Genomic DNA, 25,529 nt, shown 5'->3' with positions numbered 1-25,529 from the left:
TGTTTACATGACCTTACAGACAGGGCCAATGCGCCATGAAACTTAACATTAACATATACCAAAGGTACATATAACAATCAGGTACAAACAATTACAAATAACACAATTACAAATCACTAGTCCCTTATCACATCCACACCGACGCGTTTGTACTAGCAGTGCGCGGTCAGAAATGGAATGAATATATGTATAAACTCTTTATTGTACAAAACACAAATATATGGCACAGGATAGGCAGTGCCCTAACAGTCCTGACGTGCATTTTACTTTTCATATGCCGCCGAGAAATTTATGGCGCCATTACACGTTTACATCACTCATGGCGCAAAATACTGGTCATCTGTACCGATTCTATCTATACCTTAGTAATTAATAATAGTTTTTAGACCTACCTAGTGTTCATAATTATTATGTACTTACTTAACGTTCAATTCCTTACACAAGACAGGCGGAGTAACGCGAAAATTGGAATATGCCACAACCTCGTTCCGTCGCGTCGGCATGAGGGTGGCTCGTCAGCTCGTCACACTAAGCATAATATCAGAATTGTAATCCATTATTAATCCACAAGCGTTTCGCGGCGGCAGGCACGCACGGAACGAATAGCGGATGCGGTACTTTTGATGAGTCAATTCAATTAATTTAAAATATACTTTATTCATGTAGGCCTATCTACTAGCTCTTATGAATAGTAATTAATTTTAATCTAATTATCAGAGCAATTTATTGATGTTAATATTATTCCATAATAACATTGGATTATTATAAATACTGATCACACTTAACACTCTTGAATTTCACAAAAAGATCATCAAACAAAAAAAAAATAGAGTCGGACCACGATAACTCTGCATAACATTTTCATTGACAAAGTGGGGTATTATGATCATTAATGTCAAATGTATATTAAAATAATAATATAAGTAAGTAAGTAAGTAAGTAAATACTCTTTATTGCACCACAAAGAAAAATAAAATAACAGATTTATTTTAATATAATATGACGTAAATGATCACTTATTTATTTTCATATCGGTGCAAAGTTAGGTTAGACGGACTCTAATCTTTTCTATAGAGCTTATATCTAATATATCGTCAGGTAACGAGAAAGTCACTAATTACTAAAAAAAGTTAAATAAAAATCGACCTTCTTTTAGTACTAATATGGTCCACTATGGCTATGAACTTGTAGTGGTACTTAGTGACTTTTGCTTGTCACCCGACGATATGTAACTGCCAAATATGTTTCTTTTTTTTAAACCGATCAAACAAAATAAATACAATCCCGTTCAAATTGAAAATTGTTCAAAAGTCATTAAAATGAGTAGGTAGGGTCCACAAAAATAAAATCTTTATGTTTTTTTCTGCGCTGACTTAGTCCTAAATGAAAAATATCTTCATACGTGCCGTATCTTCCCGCCCCAATCCCCTTAAAATACGGCAACCAAGAGATGTTTACATTCAATTTGGTCCTTAACTCAAGTACTTCACCATTAGCTCAAGTAAGCCGTCTATTTTTAAAATTGGTAACTATAATGCCACATCCACACCTTCCAACCCCCGTCTCTCATGTAGTGATGCCCCGAATAGTGGTTTTGGCCGAATATCGAATATTAGGCCCCTCTCTCGGCCGAAGCGCCGAATATTCGGCATGACATGTGAACATTTTGAGTCACAATTATTATGAAAACTCTTCGCCAACAAAGCACAACGTTTGCCAGAAAATATATTTTTTGTTGAACAGAATTAATGATTTAATTTTTGTCAATAAAATCAGACCCATGATAAAAAAAAATTGTAAGCAACAAATGCTCAATAAAGGGTCTTCGTATTTAACAACTTTCTAAGAATAGGTAGTAGAAGTAGTTTTTGGTTACTTTTATGTTGTAATTTTTCTTTTAATGGCTCGGCTCCTCTACACGATGGGCCAACGCCGGCCACTCCAAGGTACGCATTTATGCGTTAGAGGGAGCAAGTGATATTGCTATCTCATTCTACCGCATGGCTGCGTCCCTTGGAGTGGCCGACGCTGGCCCATCGTGGAGAGAAGCCATTAGGTAATTAGGTGCAACAGATATTCGGTATTCGGCCGAATCGTAGGAACATTACCGAATACCGAATAGTTACCGAACATTCGTGGCATCTCTAGTCTCATGAGAGGCGGCAGGCTAGAGATGTTTACATTTAATATGGGCCTTAACTCAAGTACTTAACCATTAGCGCAAGCACTCAATATAACGTTTATTTTTAAAATTACGGTTTCTGCTTAATACGATAACGTTTATTACGGTTATCCGCGTAAAGCAGGCCACTGACGAGCATTCCAAATGGATGCCGTTACAATAGATTCATCCAAATGGACGGCATCCTAATAGTAAACATTGTACGTTTTTGACATTCACGGACCGATGTTGGATTGCAGCCACGCTATTTGGACTGTTGGAAGGCTCGTCAGTGGCCACCTTAACACTTTACGGGTCCCTGCAACTTGTTTTTTTTCACGGTACCTAAATAGGTTTTCCGCTTAAGGTACCCTTATATACCCTTTATGTATACATACACTTAAAATACCACATCAGTTTTCATTATTTTTAGGTACATACATATGAATAATGTACGATTTCCACTGACTTCTGCTGAAGCTTGGGTTGTAGTCGGGCCTCACCGTAGCGCATTTTCAAATTGAAATTATCATCGCTTTTGGCATATTGAAAATTTCAATATGCACAAAGCGATGGAATCCGATCGGAGCGCTGCAACTTACAACACATCCACTTCTTAACAACATTTAACTTATTTACTAAATAATAAGCAGCTATAGATATTTTAATAATCAATTTGATACAATTCCCCACCCCCAGTCCTCATAAATAGCGGCAGGCTAGATAATATTTACATTTAATAAGGCCGTGTTTTAATTCCACTAAGCCGGCCACTATTTGCTGTTTTGGGATTTCCATTTAAAAAGGACAGTTACCCTTAAAACACCCTTTTGAGCTGGGTAAATATTATTAGGCTGGACCGTTTTGTGATGTTGCTTTAGTCTTAAATGGATTAGGCCGGTATCCACTTATTCATCATTCTCTGACAATCTGCCGTATTCGAACTTCAAGATATTCACAAGAGACGACACGTACTAGATCCATTCTAGATACGTTATAGTTTAAATATCAACTAGTTATCTTTGGCAACCAATGTCACTTTTACGTTAGATAGAGTAAGATATCTATTAGATGTGAATTGGATCTCTAAGTCATATCCTGTGGAAATCGTTCAAGAGTATCACCAGAATCGCGCAAATGTCAAAGACAGGTTAGATGTTAAACATATCGTTATCGTATCTTGGTGATGTCTAAAAGATATCTAATAGATGTCTATTTCAAAATCCGAATCAGGCCCAATCCCTATCCGTGTGCATTTAAATCACATTACAGTACCTATTTATCATATTCATCGCGCTCGCGCTATAGGTGACAGTCCATTTCCAACGACAGCAGCACTATTAGTTAAGGTGACAGTCCATTTCCAACGACAGCTGCACTACTGTTAATTTTACTATGGAAATTGACAATGACAGCGACGCGTTCAGTACCGGTAGTGCAGCTGCGGTTAGAAATGGAATATTACCATTAAGCTACGAAAAGTCTGCAGCGATTTTGATAGTCCTCGCAGTGCCAGTGTTATTTTTACGTCATTTCATAGAAGTTTGACATTTAAAATAATACTTGCACTGCGTGGGCTACTATGGAAATTAACAATAACACCGACGACGCGTTTGTACTAGAAGTGCAGCTGCGGTCAGAAATTTAATGAAGAAGAAGAAGAAATACATTTATTTTAACGTCACAACCTAGTACATGGAAAAAATAAATAAAAGAAAAGTATGCAGACATAAAAGAGATTAGGACGCTAAAATAGGATCCCCACTCAGCATGATGCCGCGGCAGACCGCGGCGCTGGTTTTCTGTGGGGACCTGACTTAATCTGAAATTGATGGCGACACGTACGCCAACGACACACAAATAAATTAAATGACTTACATTGATTTAATGTTACCCTATCCCGGCATTTTGCCACGGGTCATGGGAGTCTGTGGTCCGCTTTGGCAACTGATCCCAGGAATTGGCGAAGACACTAGTTTTTGCTAAAAATACACCCATCTATTTAAATGCAAACTTATTAGGAGCAAATAGATACTCGTACTCCGGAAACCCCGTTTACTGAATACTATTTATAGTTTGGTCCCGGTTTTACCGGCTACTAAGCCTCCGGTCGGCAAGCAATCGTAATACGACCGTAGTAAAGACAATACACATGTCCTCGGATGGAACCCTCGTCCGCTCCTAACCGTATTACCGAGCGATCCCTGATTTTCCAAATTACCCCGAAACAGTAGCATCAGGAAATTTGGGCCAATTCGAGAATCATGTTCATCCCAATGTTATAAATGCGACTAACTTAAGGTGACGGTCCATTTCCAACGACAGCTGCATTACTGTTTATTTTACTATGGAAATTGACAATGACAGCGATGCGTTCAGTACCGGTAGTGCAGCTGCGGTTAGAAATGGAATGTTACCATTACACTACATATTTTTAGTATTTTATACCTATTACCTACAATCTTAGAGTACATAACCAAACGGAGACGCCTTGCCAGTCTGTCGATTTTTGCGGGGGAGGAGCACGTCAAATGTATACATAACGTTAAAATAGCCATGTCAGATAAACGTCAGTCCATACAATGTGTACGACCATTGACCGCCTATTTTCGACAGAGGGGAACACCTGTTAATGGCTACTCCGTTAGGTTATATCCCCTACGCCTACAATAATGATAAACTTAGAAACTAATTCAAAGCGGAAGGCTCATATATGGTGGAATTATAAGGTCTCGGTAGCTCAGATGGAATAGCACCGGACTAGCAATCCGGTGGCCGTTGGTTCAAGTCCCACCTTAGACAGTGAATTTTTCCACTTATAATTTGTTTTTAAGCTTAATATAAGATACAAAATTAATAGTGTATCAAGATTTTCAATCTCGTACCTACTTAGGCCACTAAGCTTTATTTAAGTCAGCATTTTGAATGCTTCGTTTGGCTTCGTTATTTTGCCCTGGCCACCTATGCCTCCTGCAATTGAAATAGTTTGACAGTTACAATAAAACATTATCAAGGGGCACCTTATATGTGCCCTTTTTTATCGAAGTGACACAATAATCCCCACATGTTCTTTTGGTAGCGAACTAAAACACAATTCGCCTAAACCGAGTGTACATTTACCCAAACAACTGGGTCGAGCACTTTTTCTGCTATCCGTACTGATATAAACAATACTCTGTACACAGAATGACTAAAGTCACTAGAAAACGCATGTTACTTACGGCCTTATGCGGCTGAAGTCGTACAACTATATTCTGTAGTGATGTGTGGCAGGAATATTGGCTTAGGTGCCTATAGTTCGTATTTTTAGCATTAGAAAAAAGGTAAACCATCTTGATGTGTCTTTTAATTTAAAAACACGGCAAATATGTAACAATAACAATTATGAATCTAATACGATCATTTATAATCTTCTGCTTCAATAAGTAATAGTTACTGTTTATTAAAAAGCGTTTTTCAATTAAAAGACATGTCAAGATCGCTTACTTTCTTTCTAATGCTAAAATAACGAACTACTTGTAGGAATAACTCTGAAAAAAAAATGTTGCTCTTAATTCGTAAAGTCTAAGCTTTATTTTCATGATTTTTAGACGACCGGTCTGACCTAATAGTGAGTAGTGACTGCCTATGAAGCCGATCGATGGTCGTGAGTTCGAATCCCGGGATTCGAACTCACGAAGGGCATTTATTTGTGTGATGAACACAAATATTTGTTCGAGTTATGAGTGTTTTTTGTGTATTTACTTATCTATATTATCTATACGTACTTATGTACGTATCATCGCCTAGCACCCATAGTAAGAGCTTTGCTTAGTTTGGGGTTAGGTTGATCTGTGTAAGATGTCCCCTAATATTTATTTATTATTTTCATATTGTTTACAGCTATGGTGCAAGTTAGGGCGTAGACACATTTTTTCTTTTCAAAGCAATTAATTCTGAATAGAAAATCTTAAAATTCAACCTCTACTGGGATGTACATCAAGTTCAAAATTTTAACTTTTAATAAAAAATGATCAAAATATGGTAAACATCAAAATCCCAATATTCCCATCTAGAGAATATTCCTGGCAATGAACAGGACATCACTATTCGCAAAACGATACCGGGCAATTATGTAGCGTGTAACATTGTTTTGGAACCCGTATGGAACAGAGGTATGTTGTAATTTGATATACTATTGATATTTGATTTCCTCGATCTCGATTCGATCAAACAGTACGAAAAATTAACCACTCACATGCTTTTGGCAACTGTAATTGCCTGCTGTCACCCTTATTTTATCATAATAATAGAGGTCACTGAAAAATATCAATCATGTAAGGTGCTAACGCAGCGTACTACATAAGCGAACAAAACGCGAAGCGAAGCAATGCGGCGCGGGGTGAATCAATCCTTTGATACCTATAGAAGTGTCCTACATGGGCCATCTCGTTGCGAACGCGAACGCCTTGGGCCCGCCGCGCCACGCCGCACCGCGTCGCGTTCGTGAGTTGTTCGCTTACGTAAGACGCAGCGTTAGGGTAACATTCCATTTCTAACCGCAGCTGCTCTCCCGGTACTGAACGCGTCGTTGTCATTGTCAATTTCCATACTAAAATGAACAGTAATGCAGCTGTCGTTGGAAATGGACTGTCACCTTTAGGCAGCGCCGGATTTCCGTCTCTAGGCCCACAAGGCTCAGGCTTAGGGGACAGGCATCCCAGCAATGGTTACCATCTGACCATATGCTGGTTTACCACCGATGTGGTATAAAAAAGCAATGGTTTTGAGATGGAGAAGGGCCCAAAATTCTTAGTGTCATACCAAGTGCAAGTGTTTCCTTTATCGGGCTATTATTTATAAAATTTCATAGTTTTCTGGTGAAATCTTTGCTTTTAATAGAAGCAAATTATTCAAAAAGTGTAATGGTACTCTTAGAAAACCTGGATATAAAAAATGTTGAATACAAATAAACTAAGTACTTAAATCAAGGATACAAAAACCGGGCAAGTGCGAGTCTGAAACGCGCACGAAGGGTTCCGTACCATAAAGCAAAAAAAAAAACGGAAAAAAATGCAAAAAGAAAACGGTCACCCATCCAAGTACTGACCACGCCCGACGTTGCTTAACTTTGGTCAAAAATCACGTTTGCTGTATGGGAGCCCCACTTAAATCTTTATTTTATTCTGTTTTTAGTATTTGTTGTTATAGCGGCAACAGAAATACATCATTTTTGAAAATTTCAACTGTCTAGCTATCACGGTTCGTGAGATACAGCCTGGTGACAGACAGACGGACGGACAGCGAAGTCTTAGTAAGAGGGTCCCGTTTTACCCTTTGGGTACGGAACCCTAAAAAGCAATGGTTTTGAGATGGAGAAGGGCCCAAAATTCTTAGTGCCATACCAAGTGCAAGTGTTTCCTTTAACGGGCAATTATTTATAAAATTTCATAGTTTTCTGGTGAAATCTTTGCTTTTAATAGAAGCAAATTATTCAAAAAGTTTAATGCTACTCTTAGAAAACCTGGATATAAAAAATGTTGAATACAAATAAACTAAGTACTTAAATCAAGGATACAAAAACCGGGCAAGTGCGAGTCGGACTCGCGCACGAAGGGTTCCGTACCATAAAGCAAAAAAACAAACGGAAAAAAATGCAAAAAGAAAACGGTCATCCATCCAAGTACTGACCACGCCCGACGTTGCTTAACTTTGGTCAAAAATCACGTTTGCTGTATGGGAGCCCCACTTAAATCTTTATTTTATTCTGTTTTTAGTATTTGTTGTTATAGCGGCAACAGAAATACATCATTTGTGAAAATTTCAACTGTCTAGCTATCACGGTTCGTGAGATACAGCCTGGTGACAGACAGACGGACGGACAGCGAAGTCTTAGTAAGAGGGTCCCGTTTTACCCTTTGGGTACGGAACCCTAAAAAGCAATGGTTTTGAGATGGAGAAGGGCCCAAAATTCTTAGTGTCATACCAAGTGCAAGTGTTTCCTTTAACGGGCAATTATTTATAAAATTTCATAGTTTTCTGGTGAAATCTTTGCTTTTAATAATCTCAGTAAACACACTAAGCTCCACGATGCACAGTTTGGCTTTCGTGAGGGTCTGTCGACTGAGAGTGCTATACTGGCTCTAAAAAACACAGTTAAGTACTACCTGGACCGTAAAACCCCTGTGTACGCTTGTTTCCTGGACCTGTCGAAGGCTTTCGACTTAGTGTCGTATGACGTCCTGTGGGGGAAGCTCGAGGATGCGGGTGTCCCTGCCGAGCTCATAAGCATACTGTCGTACTGGTACCAACATCAAACAAATAATGTTAAATGGGCAAACTCGTTGTCTGACCAGTATGGACTTGAATGCGGGGTAAGGCAGGGGGGTCTAACTTCTCCTAGGCTATTTAACATTTACGTGAATCAGCTGATCGAGGAACTCAGCAGCACCTATGTTGGATGTCATGTGGACGGAGTTTGTTTTAATAACATAAGCTACGCAGACGACATGGTGCTGTTGGGGCCCACGATTGGGGGTTTGCGTAAATTAATTGCGATCTGTGAGACCTATGCTGAAAAGCATGGGTTAAAATACAACTCCATCACTGTGACAGTGACATCGAAAGAGAACGAAGGGCTTTGTCTGTAAGAGGGAACATGCTGGTTCGCAGATTTGCTGGCTGTTCACTTGAGGTCAAGGTCACGCTTTTTAAGGCATACTGCCAAACTTTCTACACCAGCAGTCTGTGGACCAACTATACCCAAAGAGCGTACAATACCCTTCGAATATTGTATAATAACCTGTTCCGGGCGATGGTGGGGCTTCCTCGTTACTGCAGCGCGTCAGGCATGTTTGCCGACGCGCACATTGATGACTTCTATGCGCTCATGCGCAACAAAGTCGCGTCGCTCATCAGACGGGTTAGGGGAAGCCCCAACAGTCTCCTACAGGTCGTGGCCGGGAGGCAGGACAGCGCCGTGCTCGGCAGGTTTAACGAGCTGCATGCTCCGATTGTGCGTGCGCCTCGGTGAACCGCTCGCACGGCTGTCATGCAGGGCTTTTAGTTTTAGATTTTTTGTTATTTAAGTAATACTAACCCATTTTAGCTGTAGTACTGTAGTAGTAGTAGTTTAGTATTAATAATTTTAGTTTTTTAGTTTTTAGTTGTAATTTTAGTTTATATTTGTTATTTTAAGTACGTACTAACAATACTATGGACCTTGTTGTCTGAAAATAAACGCATTTTATTTTATTTATTTATTTATAATAACAGCAGATTATTCAAAAAGTTTAATGCTACTCTTAGAAAACCTGGATACAAAAAATGTTGAATACAAATAAACTAAGTACTTAAATCAAGGATACATAAAAAGTATTCATTGACTTGATAAGTTTTCTGTAGCCCCGGCCAAAAAAAATCTTACTTCGATAAATTAGATTTTCTTCACGAAGAGTTCAGAAACTTTATCAATTCGTTATAAATCTTGCTTTCTTTAAGACCTTTAGTGCCTATTAAGACAAAAAATAGGATTTTTCTGAATTTACTTGGATACTAGATAGGGGCAGTGGTAGCTAAATGGAACCCAGGGCTCGACCTTGAACGGATTACATAGACTATAGAGTTACCCTTAAACCACCTTTAGAATACAATCTGCGTCCGATTGGCATATCGCTCCGACGTGCGAGCGGGACGTCGCTATAATATGCGCATAGCGTTATCCCGCTCAAACTTCGGTGCGACGTGCGAATCAAACGCAGTGTGCCACGCGCCATATACCTACATATTAAAATTACATTTTCATTTTTGTAAATCCTAATCCCCCATTTTATTCGTTTAAACTAATTTTCATATACTCAGTGGACTGTCGCCTTCGCACCTTGCCAAATCTTAAATAATCTCTCAGACTGTACTTAAGAGGAAAGGAGACGACCTGTTCTCCATACAAATGTAAACCCCATTTTCCTCTGGACATTGAAAATATGGAAAAATAGATGTTAATAGCTATGATAGGTATGCTATCGTTAGATTTTTTTATTTTTCTTTTATTATAGCAAATCTAATTTCAGAAAAAAAAGCTCCTAACTCTTATGATAGGTATGTAATTCAAAAATCTAATGATGGGCATAGTCACATAGATAGGTAAAATAAACAAACTATTCTTAAGGTACATATATAATTAAATATTTCGGGGATATCGGAAGCGGCTCTTACGATTTCGATGAAATTAGCTATAGGTTTTTGGGGGCTTTTTGTAGCTATTAGGTCTTATCTCTGAGAAAACATGCATTTTTCAGTTTTTATATGTCTTCCGACCAAAACTCGGTCTCAAAGATATTGTAGATTTAAGTTGTAGATTAAATTGTTAAAAAAATCTGTAATGTAAATAATACCCAGGGAGGAAAATTTGGACTAAGTTTGTATGGAGAACCGGCCGTCCACTGTCAGCTTAATGATGCGCAGCGCTTGCCAGATTCTTAACCAACTTCAGCCAAGGAGGTTGCAACGTTCGTAAATTAAAACGTTCCGACCGACGTGACATTAAAACGGTTACTAGTGCCAATTTTTTACTTTTAAATTTTAGAGTTTTTGGTTTATGCATGTTCTTTCTTGGCTTAAAATACGGTAATAAAGAATGGAACTTATGCTTGCTCTATAAAGATTAGGAGCCAACTTTAGGCTAAACTTTGACCAGTTAAAATTATTATTATGGTTGTATAATTATATTTTACAAACACGCTCAGTGGTTACTAAGTTTGTTAATAAAATAACAAAAGCGGAAAAAATTAAAAAAAATTTTGGGGACCACTTTGACTTTGGATTCGTTTTACAATAAATTAATTTGAGAGAATCCTTTTATGAATCACACTTTTTTTGAAGGCCCCTCATTATGTATCAGTTACATAAAGTACTATTTTATGTTACCTACTCCTAGCGTCCAAATAAAAGCACTATATTCTAATCCACATACATACGAAATAGTATTTTTATATTCATATTTACGATTTCACATTTGTATTCATTCCGACTTTTATGACTTCAATCAGACTAAGAACATAGCTCTAGAGACTTCGTAGTACCTAAAATATTCATGTGTAAGTCAATATTTATTATAATTGTATACGTTACGAGAAATGTATGACTGTACGCCAAAATAATTATTTACAAATAATTTTAGTGGTATGTGGTTTCATTAAAAACGTAAATATTTTTGGTTTTATTTGTGTCTTGGGTTGATACATATATCTACATACAACCAAACAAACCAAAAATATAGAAAAACCGGGCAAGTGCGAGTCGGACTCGCGCACGAAGGGTTTCGTACCATAATGCAAAAAAAAACGAAAAAAAGCAAAAAAATAACGGTCACCCATCCAAGTACTGACCACTCCCGACGTTGCTTAACTTTGGTCAAAAATCACGTTTGTTGTATGGGAGCCCCATTTAAATCTTTATTATATTCTGTTTTTAGTATTTGTTGTTATAGCGGCAACAGAAATACATCATCTGTGAAAATTTCAACTGTCTAGCTATCACGGTTCGTGAGATACAGCCTGGTGACAGACGGACGGACGGACGGACGGACTGACGGACGGACGGACGGACGGACGGACAGCGAAGTCTTAGTAATAGGGTCCCGTTTTACCCTTTGGTTACGGAACCCTAAAAACTATGATAATATTCTAAAAGCTGAAATTGACTGACAATTACGCAAAGCCTAAACATTTCTTCAAATATTGCAAAACTCAACTAAGAAAAATAATTTTAAGAAGAAGAATAAGAATAATATTTTTATTCTTCTTCTTTTTGACACTTATTTCCGTTATTGGAAAGTGGGAAAGTTTCTAAAGACCCTAAGCGGTCGCAGTCGCATACGGAGGGCTCGTCCCAGTAAATTAACTGGGCATTTAATAGAATAAGTTAACATTAGTTATGACACTATTAATGAACTTTTCGAAGTATTTAATTTGAAAAATTTCATAAAAATGAAGATTGAAAGTTTTAATGAAAAGACAGTATGGCTGGCTTAGTATAAAATAAGGCTGCATTCAGAATTAAGCGTATATTTTGTAGCTATCATGTAAGTAGATATATAAATCTGCTCATTACCTTATTAATAACTACAAAGTATAACACACGCAGTTCTTATGCATATGTGTCAACTCCAGGCGATTAATTTAAAATATTAAAGAAACCAAGACCCATTCTTTTACAACCTATTGCGGTTTTGAACTGGTTTTAATACGAGCATGCACCAATCAGCGTGAGCGATCTTCAAGGTAGTATCAAAATAAGATCAAAAACGTAACAAGTTGCTAAATCAGAATCGGACCATGTGGCCTTTAAATTGGAATATTGTTTAAGTATCTAGGTAAGTACCTAATTTAAATGTAATAAAGTGTAACATAGCAATTTTGCATAGATAGGTAATAAACATATATATCATATTATATACATTTAACTTGGATGGTAGGTTAAACTAAATTATTTTACTGTGTTACGATTTTAAAGAAACACTAGGGTCGGACTAAGATAACTCTGCATAGTATTTGCAATGACAAAATATGTCAATGTCAACATTAATGTCAAATTTCTATGTAAGTGTGGCGTTTATAATAACACTCCCTCACTTTGTTCTATTCAAATCGACGCAAAGTTAGCTTAGAGTCTAAGCCTTAGACTAAGTCTACCCGCTCCTAAATACGCTCCGCTACCCGCTCCCTCCAAAGCATGAAATTGTGAATATTAGTATAATTGTTCTAGAAATGACTCAGTTTCCCAAACTGCAAATTGGATGTTTAAGATGCGTCGTTACTTTTCATGGCCGCGAAAGCTTTTAATATTTGCCCTCTTTATTAAATGCTTTGTCCTCAAAAATATGTATACAAAGCTGCCCATGGCTTCGTCCCTTACCCCCTTGGAGGTGGAATTTCAAAATATACTTTTATAGGAGACCAGAGCTCGGCGGTATTTGAAGAATGTCTGCCCGACTCGAAAAAAAAACCGTCAAAAGCGACGGTTTTTTTAAGAAACGTCACTGACATATCTAATCCATGTCGTTTTTAGATCTATTAATTGACGTATCTTAAAGTTCGAATTGGGCCGATGGTCTCAAGGTCCTGCCTTCTACGGTTTAGGCTTGATGTTTTTCAGTGTCTATGTAACGGAACTGTTATAATATGTACTCATTGATTTTGTTATGTATGACCATAAGTTTGATTAATAACAATGCGTAACGGTTTCGATGGTTGCTCACGCTGACTGTGAGTATGTAGGGTAATTCGCTAAGTAACTGTCCACCTATTAACTCACATTTATAGACGGGTCTAACGCGAATTTTATTCAATTATCTTTATTCGTCTATAAATGTGAGTTAATATGTGTTCAAAACGCGAAAGTTTAAAATATTAAACTGTCCACCTGTTAGTAACTGGCCACCCAAAACTAAAAATGAATTCTATTCACCTATAAGGGTCAAACAGATCACTGTGTTACGTTCTTTCCTGTGGACATACACAAAGTTAAGGGCTATAAAGATTAATTTTCTTATTTAACCCTTATCCACGTAAAAAGGTCCTCCTTTTAATTACAGAACTATGATAAAATCATTACTTACATGCCCACAAGCTGTTAACTATTGCCCACAGGAGAGAAAACTAGCGTGTTCGCGCGAACTGTACATTTTTCTCCCCTGTGGGCAATAGTTAACAGCTTGTGGGCATGTAAGTAATGATTTTATCATAGTTCTGTAAATAAAAGGAGGACCTTTTTACGTGGGTTAGGGTTAAATAAGAAAATTAACCTTTATAGCCCTTAACTTTGTGTATGTCCATAGGAAAGAACGTAACACAGTGATCTGTTTGACCCATAACTTACTTACTTACTAGTTTGACGCGATGACCCAAAATGAGTCTTGGCCTCCAACACAAGAGCACGCCATTTTACTCACCTTATCTCTCTCTCTCTTTTTTTTTATTTTATTCGCCTATAAACAGAATTCATTTTAGTTATTAGGTGGCTAGTTATTGACGGCTGGCCAGTTATTGAAACCGTATACTAAAATGAATTTTGTTTATAGTTGAATAGAACTAATTTTTAGTTTAGGGTGGCCAGTTATTGGCCGGTGGCCAGTTACTGGCGAATTAACCTCCACACAAATTAAGCATATAAATTAACCAAGACAGCGTGCGTTCATGCCTGTGTACTTACTTGTACTGTTTCTTTGTTAAGCCGGATACTCATTAGCGAGCTGTAACCGTAACCAAAAAACATAGTTCGTACGTGGTTCGCAAACCTGCGAACCACGTACACACTATGTTTTTAGGGTTCCGTACCCTAAGGGTAAAACGGGACTATTACTAAGACTTCGCTGTCCGTCCGTCTGTCTGTCACCAGGCTGTATCTCACGAACCGTGATAGCTAGACAGTTGAAATTTTCACAGATGATGTATTTCTGTTGCCGCTATAACAACAAATAGTAAAAACAAAATAAAATAAAGCTTTAAATAGGGCTCCCATACAACAAACGTGATTTTTGACCAAAGTTAAGCAACGTCGGGAGTGGTCAGTACTTGGATGGGTGACCGTTTTTTTTTGCTTTTTTTTTGTTTTTTTTTTTTTGCATTATGGTACGGAACCCTTCGTGCGCGAGTCTGACTCGCACTTGCCCGGCTTTTTTGGTTACAGTACATGCAACGGTTACGGCTCGCTAATGAGTATCCGGCTTTATTGGTGTACAATAAAGAATATTGGTATTATATTATAAATATAACCCGGTAACTTTTGTTGCTGGGTAACCGTATTGTACTCGTATATTCCCTGGATATCAATCATAATACATGTATAATTATGCATGAATTCAGCCATATTTACATTCTATTGTAAGCTATGTGTTAGATATCTGCTGCACAAAGCCAGGACGCCATTCACGGTGGACAATGGGCCCAATGATTAATTCTTACAAAAGGCGGTTCAAAATAAGAATGTGGGTGGTGCATGGTAGTGGTTATAGCGATTTTGATGAGGATGGAAAATACAAATGCGTCTGTTACAAACGAAAAAACTATCTCTTAAGTATAATTTTATTCAGGTACACTAAAATAGATGTTTGCATAACGGTAACAACACATTTTGTTATTATTGTCACAAAAATGTGATTTGCGAAATATGCATTACACCATCCACACAAATACAACTAACTAATCTTTTTTTAGTGTAATTCAGTATATACTTCCATATTATGTTACGAGTATATGTAAAACTCTCCATTTTTTAATCGTCCAGTACTCTCAGAATTTGTAACCTACTAAATGGCAGAGCAGAAAGTACACTTGGTTTCTGATTTCAGAATTAACCGATCCGACAGTCTAATTTACACACGTATGTAAAAAAAATATTTTTAACATACACACTCCAAAGTGTCCTAAACCAGGCGTGGCTCACTCCGCGATTTCGTCGCTTTGCTACAGGAAGCTAAAAGTACATCCGTTCCACGCCAATTTTAGTGGCTAGCCATAAGCCGCGCGTGGCGCTGTCGCCACCAAGCAGTCATATCTGTCCTGATCGTAACAGACGCGTTTTGTTAGAGAGTGAATCTTCTGTACCTAGAATTACTATTTATTCTGTGCCTAAACTAGAGTATGTGTGGAAAGAGAAGATTCGTGGAACGTTATGGGGTCATTGGACCCCATACATTCCCAGAGAAGAGTCGGGGAATGTATTGATATTGACATTCCCCGACTCTTCTCTTTCCGCACAGACCGTACAACTGATATTTTTACGGTTATTTCAATAAATGCTGATAGTTGATTTATTTGGAAGCTGCCTGATTGTAAATTTGGAACCTTTCACTAGTAAATTATCGAGAAGATAAAAGATATTTTATTGAGTTAATAAAGGTGCTTAAACTACTTACATAACTTACATAATATAATAGATAATATATCGGCAAAACTAAAATGTGACGTCCCACGGGTAAAGGTACCTTATGGCGGTTGGCGCTTACGCTATTATTAACGCTACCCCAATATTATTGCGGCGCTATGTGACTTAAGTGCCAGCCGCCATATGGTACCTTTTACCATGGAACGTCACAAATTTTTGCCTTATTGGTATTATTTCTAGCTGTATTACTAATTGCTTATTGGCCGTCTTTCTCCTTTTTCTGCCTCATTAAGGATAAAAGTGAAATGAATATTCATATGACTTTCATTTGTATTACACTCAGTGACCCTTGTTCAAGGAAAAGGACAAATAGAATTTGTCGAGAATGACATGATGTAATTTTTCCAACCAGGCAATATTTAGCATGTTTAGTGAGCGTTTAAGCCTCGCTTAGTTAAAATAATGATATACAGTGAAACCTGGTTAAGTGGGACCTGGATAAGTGAGAAACCTCTATAGCTGGGACTCATGGTGCGGTCCCGACACTTTAGCACTGAATTACCTCTGTTACTGAGAAAAAACGAACCTCTATAACTGGGATTCGTTGTTGTGATTTTATAGTCACATTTACCTCTATAAGTGAGACGGAGAGTGTATTTTACCTCTTTTACTGAGACTATATTTATAAGATTACATTTTCCTAATTATTTTTTAGAATTTTATAGGGAATTGACTTCTGTATCTGAGATAACGTCAATCTATGACCTCTCTAACTTGGACTTCATTGAACGATTTCCGTATTCTTACTAACTTTTAGTCTATCCACAAATTCCGCATTTGCCTAATTGTGTCTAAACAACTTCAAACTTTGATTTAGTTGATTTATCTAAGTAGCTAAAGCTACCGAAACGAAAGCTGAAATTTTGATAAGTAACACGAAACAATTAATTTTGTTTCATTAAATTTCTAATACGCAATGAAGTCCGTATCAAATTTAATTTAATTTTGATATATCTATCCATTGGAGAATCATTCAAAATAAATTCAAAGAAATATTTAAACAGGCTTAAAACATATTTAGGGACAAGGATTATTTTACCTTATTTAGTTTTAAAGATATTAATTACTAAATACCTTATTAACCACCTCTATAACTACTCGCTTTTTAGCGATAAGACCGCCTGTTGTTTAACCTCTTCTTCCTGTATTATTTGTATTGTTTTCTGTAATGAGGTGTGCAATAAAGAGTATTTGTATTGTATTGTATTGTATTGTATAACTGAAATATATTCTATTCTCACCTCTATTAATGGAAACCTCTGTAAATGAGACAGAAATTTATCTGTACCTGGCTAACTGGGAGCCTGGGTAAGTGGAAAACCTCTTTAAGTGAAACAAATTTGCTCGTCCCTTGAGATCTCACTTATCCAGGTTTCACTGTATTATCTCCGTACGAGTACCAGGCCAATCTATCAATGTCTGCGAAACGAGCAAACTTTGCTACTTCTTTTCGCCAATTTTTCACCAGAAGTAATCTATAATCAGACATCGTAAATTTTATCCTCGGAAGTCCCCGTGTACTTGCACAAGTACAAATTAAATTCGAGTTTTGAACTCACATAGAAATAAAAGAAAATTCCAAATTCAAAAGCGCCAAAATTTCGGCGCGATTCGGGAAATTAATTAGAGAGTCACTAGATATGAAATAGTATAGATATGTGACGTTCCAAAAGGTACCATTGCCCCGGTTTAATATTGGAGCGGCGTTAATAATAGCGTAAGCGCTAGCCGCCATATATAAGGTACCTTTTGTGAATCTCTAATTTTGAATGTGAATGTTAGTGAATCTCTAATTTATTTCCTGAAGTGTAGCGGAGTGGGGTTAACGGAATTGGTATATACAATTTCAGCCCTAATGATTAATTAGCGTTAATTATGTCAATATATACCTTAATTACCATTTCAGTTGGAATTACCTATACCAATTACGTCAACACCACTCCGCTGCACCAAAAATGCTATAAAATTTACGATGTCTGTCTATAACCCATAATAAATGCAATGATGATTTATAATCGGTAATAAAAAGAGTTATAACTTTTTAAACTTGTTTATGAAAGTACTCGTAACTTTTGACAGGGTTTTTTTTGGCTCAGATACTCTATATCTATACCATGCCACCACCAGATGACCGGACCACCACCACCACCACCACCTCCATATAGCCATTTTAAGATTAATAGACCATAGGTAGGGTGATAATTTATTCCAATAAACATATTTTTACAATACAAAATACTTGCGAAAAAGTATCTCGTTCCACCACAGATAGGTACCCCAAAGTTAAAATTAAACCTACATTATGAAGCTATTAAGAAATTAAACCTATAAGAAGAAGCTAATATCAAAGAAATTAGGTAGGTAATAACTATACATATTTTTGTATAAATTTTCACATTATAACAATAGTTCCATAAATATTTGAATGAATCCTGATTACCCCAACTGAAAATACAATAAAAATATACACAGACAAAAATACGTCTGAAGAAATTAAGAAACGTTCTGAGATTGATCCCGGATTACGGGCCAGGGGGCCGATTTTTGAATTTCGACCACTCGATTTCGTGTATTTCGTTAAATAATATTTCCACTACTAGGCATTTAAATTCTACTAATAGAATTGAAATCGAGTGGTCAATACCAGTAGAATCCAAATTTCGATACATTTCGCCGTTTTCCACCGATTTCCGAGTGTCGAAATCGAGTGATCTTCTTCCTTGCGTTATCCCGGCATTTTGCCACGGTTCATGAGAGCCTGGGGTCCGCTTGACAACTAATCCCACGATTTGACGTAGGCACTAGTTTTTACGAAAGCGACTGCCATCTGACCTTCCAACCCAGAGGGTAAACTAGGCCTTATTGGGATTAGTCCGGTTTCCTCACGATGTTTTCCTTCACCGAAAAGCGACTGGTAAATATCCGTCGAACTCCGAAAAACTCATTGCTACGAGCCGGGGTTTGAACCCGCCACCTCCAGATTGCTAGTCGCACGCTCTCACCGCTAGGCCACCAGCGCTTATTGACGAAATCGAGTGATCGAAATTCAAAAATCGGCCCCCAGACAATTTTCAATCATTTCACCTTTCACATGAATAATATATTAGTCATTGTAAAAGTATGGGTCCCTTTGTAAGGGATTTACCTTTGTAATGTAACCTCAAAGGTATTGTTTTGTGAATATGAGAATGGATACAAGTGTTGGATATATTAAATTTGTAGTCTTTGTGCGTTAGAAAAATAGAAATAGAAAATGTATTCGGGTATAGTTTTGTATGGTAATTGCATAAGGAAGGATTTGGTTACAATCATGATAAGTGTTACAGCATTTATTGCTAATCTAAAATAATAATACAAAATCTTTATGCTTTCAAATACTTATGGTTTATAGTTGTTTCTTTTATGAGGGGATATTCAATCATCGCTATTCCCTGCACTATAAGTGGCCCTCAAATTTCAGCGGAAAATGGAATTTTCATTTATATGGCTTAATGGAGAGTTCCTGTCATGGTAAATTAATATGTATAGTCGCACCAAACAAAGTCTGCAGTGTGTTATTATATTTACGTCATAATTTCATAGAAGTTTGACGTTTAAAATGACACTGCGTGGGCTATCAAAATCGCTGCAGACTTTTTACGGTCTGACTATAGCTGCAGTACATTCGACAGACGATTAAAACCGTTAGAACGCCATTTGACTTTGATCATTATTCTTTCACTGATATGTGTTAACTTGTTAAATATTAATATTAACGCCATCTACTCGAGAGTAGGCTGAAGGTTATGGTGCCATCGCTCGAAAAGATTGCACCATACCTTTGGCCTATAGTCGAGGAGATGGCGTTAATATTAATATTTAGTAAGTAGTTGACTTTGATCCTTATTCTTTCACTGATGTGTTTAACACATAACAGTGAAAGAATAAGGATCAAAGTTAAATGGCGTTCTAACAGTTTTATGTTCTGTCGAAAGATGGCAGTAAATGTACAGTGGCTACATAATTTACTTTGTCAATCCGTCTCTATGTATACAATCTAGGTAATCTCTTTGCTATGGGTTGGGTGGGATTGTCCCATATTTATTAATGTAATTACTAACCAGGATTGTTTCCTTGTCCCCAGGTGTCAGAAGACATGGGCTACGTGATATACTCGGCGCTCGGCAGCTTCTACATACCCTCCTGCATCATGGTGTTCGTGTACATACGGATATACTACGCCGCGAAGGCCAGAGCGAGACGGGGGATCAGGAAAAACCCGAGGCCTAGACCTGTAAGTTTATCTTATCTTATATTTTTTATCTTATCTTATCTTTTGTGTGCAAGTGTGTACGTGTTCTGTATAGTGGTGTTCGTGTACATACTATGCTGCGAAGGCCAGAGCGAGACGGGGTATCAGGAAAAACCCGAGGCCTAGTGACAGTTGCGTTTCGTTCGCTACGGAGCGTAAACGATTGCACGTTGGCTACGCACTGTGGTTAGAAAACTGCGCAGTCGAATGCCACATACGCTACGTTTTACCTGTGCAGTTGGCAAAACTGCGCAGGCATACCCTAGTGTGTATGACCAGCTTAAACCATAGAGTTTTCTTACCAAGACGCGCGTTATTTCGTAGTCGACACCTAACGTCAAGTGGTGGAACTATCAGTACCGCTACTTGACACCAGATGGCTTAAGTGTCGCTATTGACGAAAAATGTACTGCTAAAACAATATACAACTAATATTAGAAGCAGTAGGAGTTGAAAATTGAGTTTCGAGTAATCCGGTTAAAATATTAGCTGAAAATTGTTGAGCATTACAGTTTTCGTTCGCCGCGACATCTATTGTCGACTAGCAGTACTGATATATTCCGCTACTTGACGCTAGATGTCGACTACGAAATAACGCGCATTTGGGTAAGAAAACTGATGTATGGAGTTACCACATCTATGGCTTAAGGCTCCTCTACACGATGGGCCAACGCTGACCACTCTAAGGAACGCATTTATATGTTAGACGAAGCAAGTGATATTGCTATCTCATTCTACCGCATGGCTGCGTCCTTTGGAGTGGCCGGCGCTGGCCCATGGTGTAGAGGAGCCATTAAACAGAGCTTAACTTCGTCAACATAATATGCATGTTTAATTATATTTGTGTTGCGCCGTGTGTTGACATTATATTAAACATGTCATGTCCATCAACTACAGAGACACGACATACCGGGTGTGGCCTGTAACATGAGCAAATAATTAAGACATAGATTGTACTCCTCAAACGGTGACACTTTTGTTCTACAACTTTTAAAAATTATGAAGTATTTTGACTCTCTATTTTTCATACAAAATAAATATTATCTTCAATGGACGCCATCGCCACGCCATATCATTATGATTGACGTTGCTTGTCACGCCTTAAACATAACCAAATTCGCAATACATTGCGTCTTAGAATAAACTTTAGAGTGTATTAAAAATCAAACCACGAGTTATTTTTAAAAGTCGCTGAATAAATGTTGGTCAGTATGAGGAATACAGCCTACAGTTAAATTTTTTGCTCATATTACAGGCCACACCCGGTATATCATGTTGACGATATCATTAATTTAGTCGCGAGTGGACTAGCTAGCGTGTGGTAGCTTAATTAAATTACTTCTTTATACGACTAGAACATAGCCTATTCGATGGCAAAAATCTCAACTTGACTGAAATAATATACAGTATGTGTCTGACCATGGGGCTTTAATTCCAGGGCTTGATTTTACTCGCTAAACTGAGCTACTTTTACTATGGGACCAACCCTAAAATCGGGGATTTTTTTTTGGCTTTTCCATAGAAAACGTCGACACTGATCAGCCAAAATGTAAAAAAGTAAAAAAAAAATTCGTGATTTCGGGGTTGGTGCCATAATAAAAGTAGCTCATTTTAGCGAGTAGAATCGAGCCCTGGATTTAAAGCCCCATGGTCAGTAACACCCTGTATACAAATACCAACCGGTACGTAAGGAGATGATGATACAGATACACCAGTCCCACTTTTAACAAACGTAACAGCCATTGGAATAGGTATATTTATTTAAGATTTGTTGCCTTAAATTAAGGAAAGAGGAATGAATAATGAAGGAGAAATTAGTTTTCCATCGGCTTGTTGGCGACGTTTTGTTCGCCTGGTACAGGTTGTGATTGCGACAATGTCATACAACCACAGAAGAAATACTTAATAAAGATAAGATAAGATAAAAGATAAAAAATAGTTTATTCAAGTAGGCATATTACAATGCGCTTATGAACGTCAAATAAACCTTTACCGGCTCCAACCGTACACCTCTGCCCCGAGAAGATTTAAATCCCCCCTCAATTGGAGGAGGGTATCCCAATATGGGACCGGCAACAAACTCGGCGGGACACATCTTTTCAAAACATTATTACATCTTATAATTAACATGCATTACGAGTAATTAAGAAAAATACAATTTAAATTACTATAGAATTCATGCAATTATACTCAGTGAGTACATAACTTTATAGAATTTGATATAAAAAATAAACATATATGTACATGAAATCACAAATACGTAGCTCTTTCAGAAAACATATCAAATCTTACAAAAGGAAAAGAAATTAAAATCAATAAAAGAAATGAGAAAAAAAATAGTACTGCCGTACAGGAAGGGAACTTCCTACAAACCCGAAGTTTGACAGCGGTTCAGGGTCGAATCATGCTGTCCCTTTCTAAAATATGGCACTATCCCTTTCGGCTATTTAGGGTTGTAAAATTCAAGTGATTATCTTATCTGTGGTCGTGCACGCAAAAGGAAGTCAAGTGGTGCCAACCCTAATAATTGCTAGGAGCAATGCATGCTGACAATGAGCCGAACGGAGCCGAGTTCGACCGAAGTCAGGAGTGTCTCCCCAATGATACAACTAAACCTTCCTCAAGAATCACTCTATTGATAAGTGAAACCACCACATGAAAATCCGTTCAGTAGTTTTTGAGTTTATCGCGAACAAACAGACAGACGCGGCAGGGGACTTTGTTTTATAATATGTAGTGATAATCATATTAAGTAACAAATCAAATTGAGATTTTAATGCTTCAAATCAGCCTCTTGAACTTAATCATTGAAGTTAAATAATACATGTGAGAGTTTCGTGACTTATAATAATATTATTTTAAAATTATTTATTTTTACACAAATTCCGCCTTTTGTTCATTTATTACTTTAATAAATATTTATCATTCTGCAACTTAAATCCTTTGGACGCCATAAGTCGTATAGAAAAAGCTCACTCACACTCACAATTGTTAACCTTATTTGAAAGTGTGGAGGTAACTTTGATAGCGCACCTTATTGGTTATTCCACGCAAAAGCAACGCAAAGTCACAATATACTCGTATCTAGGGATAAATTTTACTTACCTAGAGATGAGATAACAACTGTGTTATTGACACCACGAACAATGAAAAATTTAATTATTACAAAATACAAATACAAATGCATTTATTTAATTAATTATTGTTGGTATCCAAAATTTCTATTATAATAATTTACTTACCGCAAAATTTTCTTATACACGAGTAACATTAGCTTGTTTGTATGTTTCAGAACGAACAGCAGACGAGCTTCAGCAACCCGCCGAAGGGCACGCGGCCCATGCCGGCCACGCCCTCCATCCCCATGCCGCAGGGCTTGGATAGTAATTCTAATAATAGGTAAGTTACAGCAACCCGCCGAAGGGCACGCGGCCCATGCCGGCTACGCCCTCCATCCCCATGCCGCAGGGCTTGGATAGTAATTCTAATAATAGGTAAGTTACAGCAACCCGCCGAAGGGCACGCGGCCCATGCCGGCCGCGCCCTCCATCCCCATGCCGCAGGGCTTGGATAGTAATTCTAATAATAGGTAAGTTACAGCAACCCGCCGAAGGGCACGCGGCCCATGCCGGCCACGCCCTCCATCCCCATGCCGCAGGGCTTGGATAGTAATTCTAATAATAGGTAAGTTACAACAATCCGCCGAAGGGCACGCGGCCCATGCCGGCCGCACCCTCCATCCCCATGCCGCAGGGCTTGGATAGTAATTCTAATAATAGGTACGTTACAGCAACCCGCCGAAGGGCACGCGGCCCATGCCGGCCACACCCTCCATCCCCATGCCGCAGGGCTTGGATAGTAATTCTAATAATAGGTACGTTACAGCAACCCGCCGAAGGGCACGCGGCCCATGCCGGCCACCCCCTCCATCCCCATGCCGCAGGGCTTGGATAGTAATTCTAATAATGGGTAACTTTTATCCGCTATACATGCATAAAATATATTTGTTATAAGTATCCATCCTAAATTAAATTTTCCACCAAATTCTGGCAGACTGCATTTTGTTTTTCTTCCTTGACTGCTGGGGCGGAAACGTATTGGCCCGGGGCGCCAAATTTAAAAATACGCTCCTGAGTTCAGCGGTGTCAGTACGAGTATAAAGACACCTCAAAGAGTGTCGAGCAGATTTACTTTCGCGTGTATATTAGTAGAGATTATTAAGCCTCATCTTTATCCCATCATCTTACCACCATAACAAACGTATCAAGAATAATCTTCAAAGTCACGTGCATGAGACAACCATCCATTATAGATTCTCCTTTCAACAACGAACACAAGTTCTAGACCAAGTTGGATATCGGTAACAACAACTTCGTACCGAATCTCTCCGGTTCTATTCATTGAACCGAACTTGAGAACTGATTAAAAACAATGTTCTGACTGAATATCTGTTTCTAGTGTCCGATTGAAACTGAGTTTAGAAGTAACAATGAAGGTTTGTCTGAGAAAACAATAGATAATTCAATCGACAAAATTATAATACATTTTATACACAAGTGAAAAGATTCAAATTTAAAAATTATTGTTTATCTATGACTGAATTTAAATCTACAGAGACGCTACACAGTAGCTCACAAAACAACAGTAAGCAATTAATAGAACAGTGGCCTAATCACGTATAAAAGTGCCATCGTTCGTTTAAAAATGGAAATCCTAAGTCAATCACAAATTATAAAATGCAAAAAGATGTCTTGTACAGTCAGCATCAAGAATAACGGATCAGATAATGCGTCTGAAGTAGGTATAGGTATCTATCATTCTCTAATAAGTTAACAAAAATAGATATGTCTCTTTATGTAGATCAATTAGACGGATACAATTACTTTTGAACGTAGACTGTAGGGATATACATATAATATTTGTTTCATCAGCGCGCTGTTTCATCAGCTACTAGTATAGTCCGTCCGTCTAAGATCAAGTACGCCATACTGCCATATTCGAACTTCAAGATATTCACAAGAGACGACACGTACTAGATCCATTATCCATTCTAGATACGTTATAGTTTAAATATCAACTAGTTCTCTTTTGCAGCGCAATTCGGGCAACCAATGTCACTTTTACGTTAGATAAGAATAAGATATCTATTAGATG

At 37.8% G+C, this 25,529-nt stretch overlaps 1 protein-coding gene across 2 annotated transcripts in view; it reads left to right on the top strand.

Annotated features, from left to right (window-relative positions):
- Window positions 1-25,529, top strand: part of LOC134675061 (alpha-2 adrenergic receptor) — a 683,584-nt gene that overhangs the window by 651,439 nt on the left and 6,616 nt on the right. For both annotated transcript variants that reach the window (XM_063533217.1, XM_063533216.1), the window contains exons 5-6: window positions 20,208-20,357; window positions 23,668-23,774. In XM_063533217.1, coding sequence (XP_063389287.1) covers window positions 20,208-20,357; window positions 23,668-23,774 — 257 coding nt within the window. The remainder of the gene's footprint in view (window positions 1-20,207; window positions 20,358-23,667; window positions 23,775-25,529) is intronic.

Source organism: Cydia fagiglandana, chromosome 21 (genome assembly GCF_963556715.1).
Source record: "Cydia fagiglandana chromosome 21, ilCydFagi1.1, whole genome shotgun sequence".
Taxonomy (NCBI): domain Eukaryota; kingdom Metazoa; phylum Arthropoda; class Insecta; order Lepidoptera; family Tortricidae; genus Cydia; species Cydia fagiglandana.
This window is presented reverse-complemented; position numbering and strand designations above follow the sequence as displayed.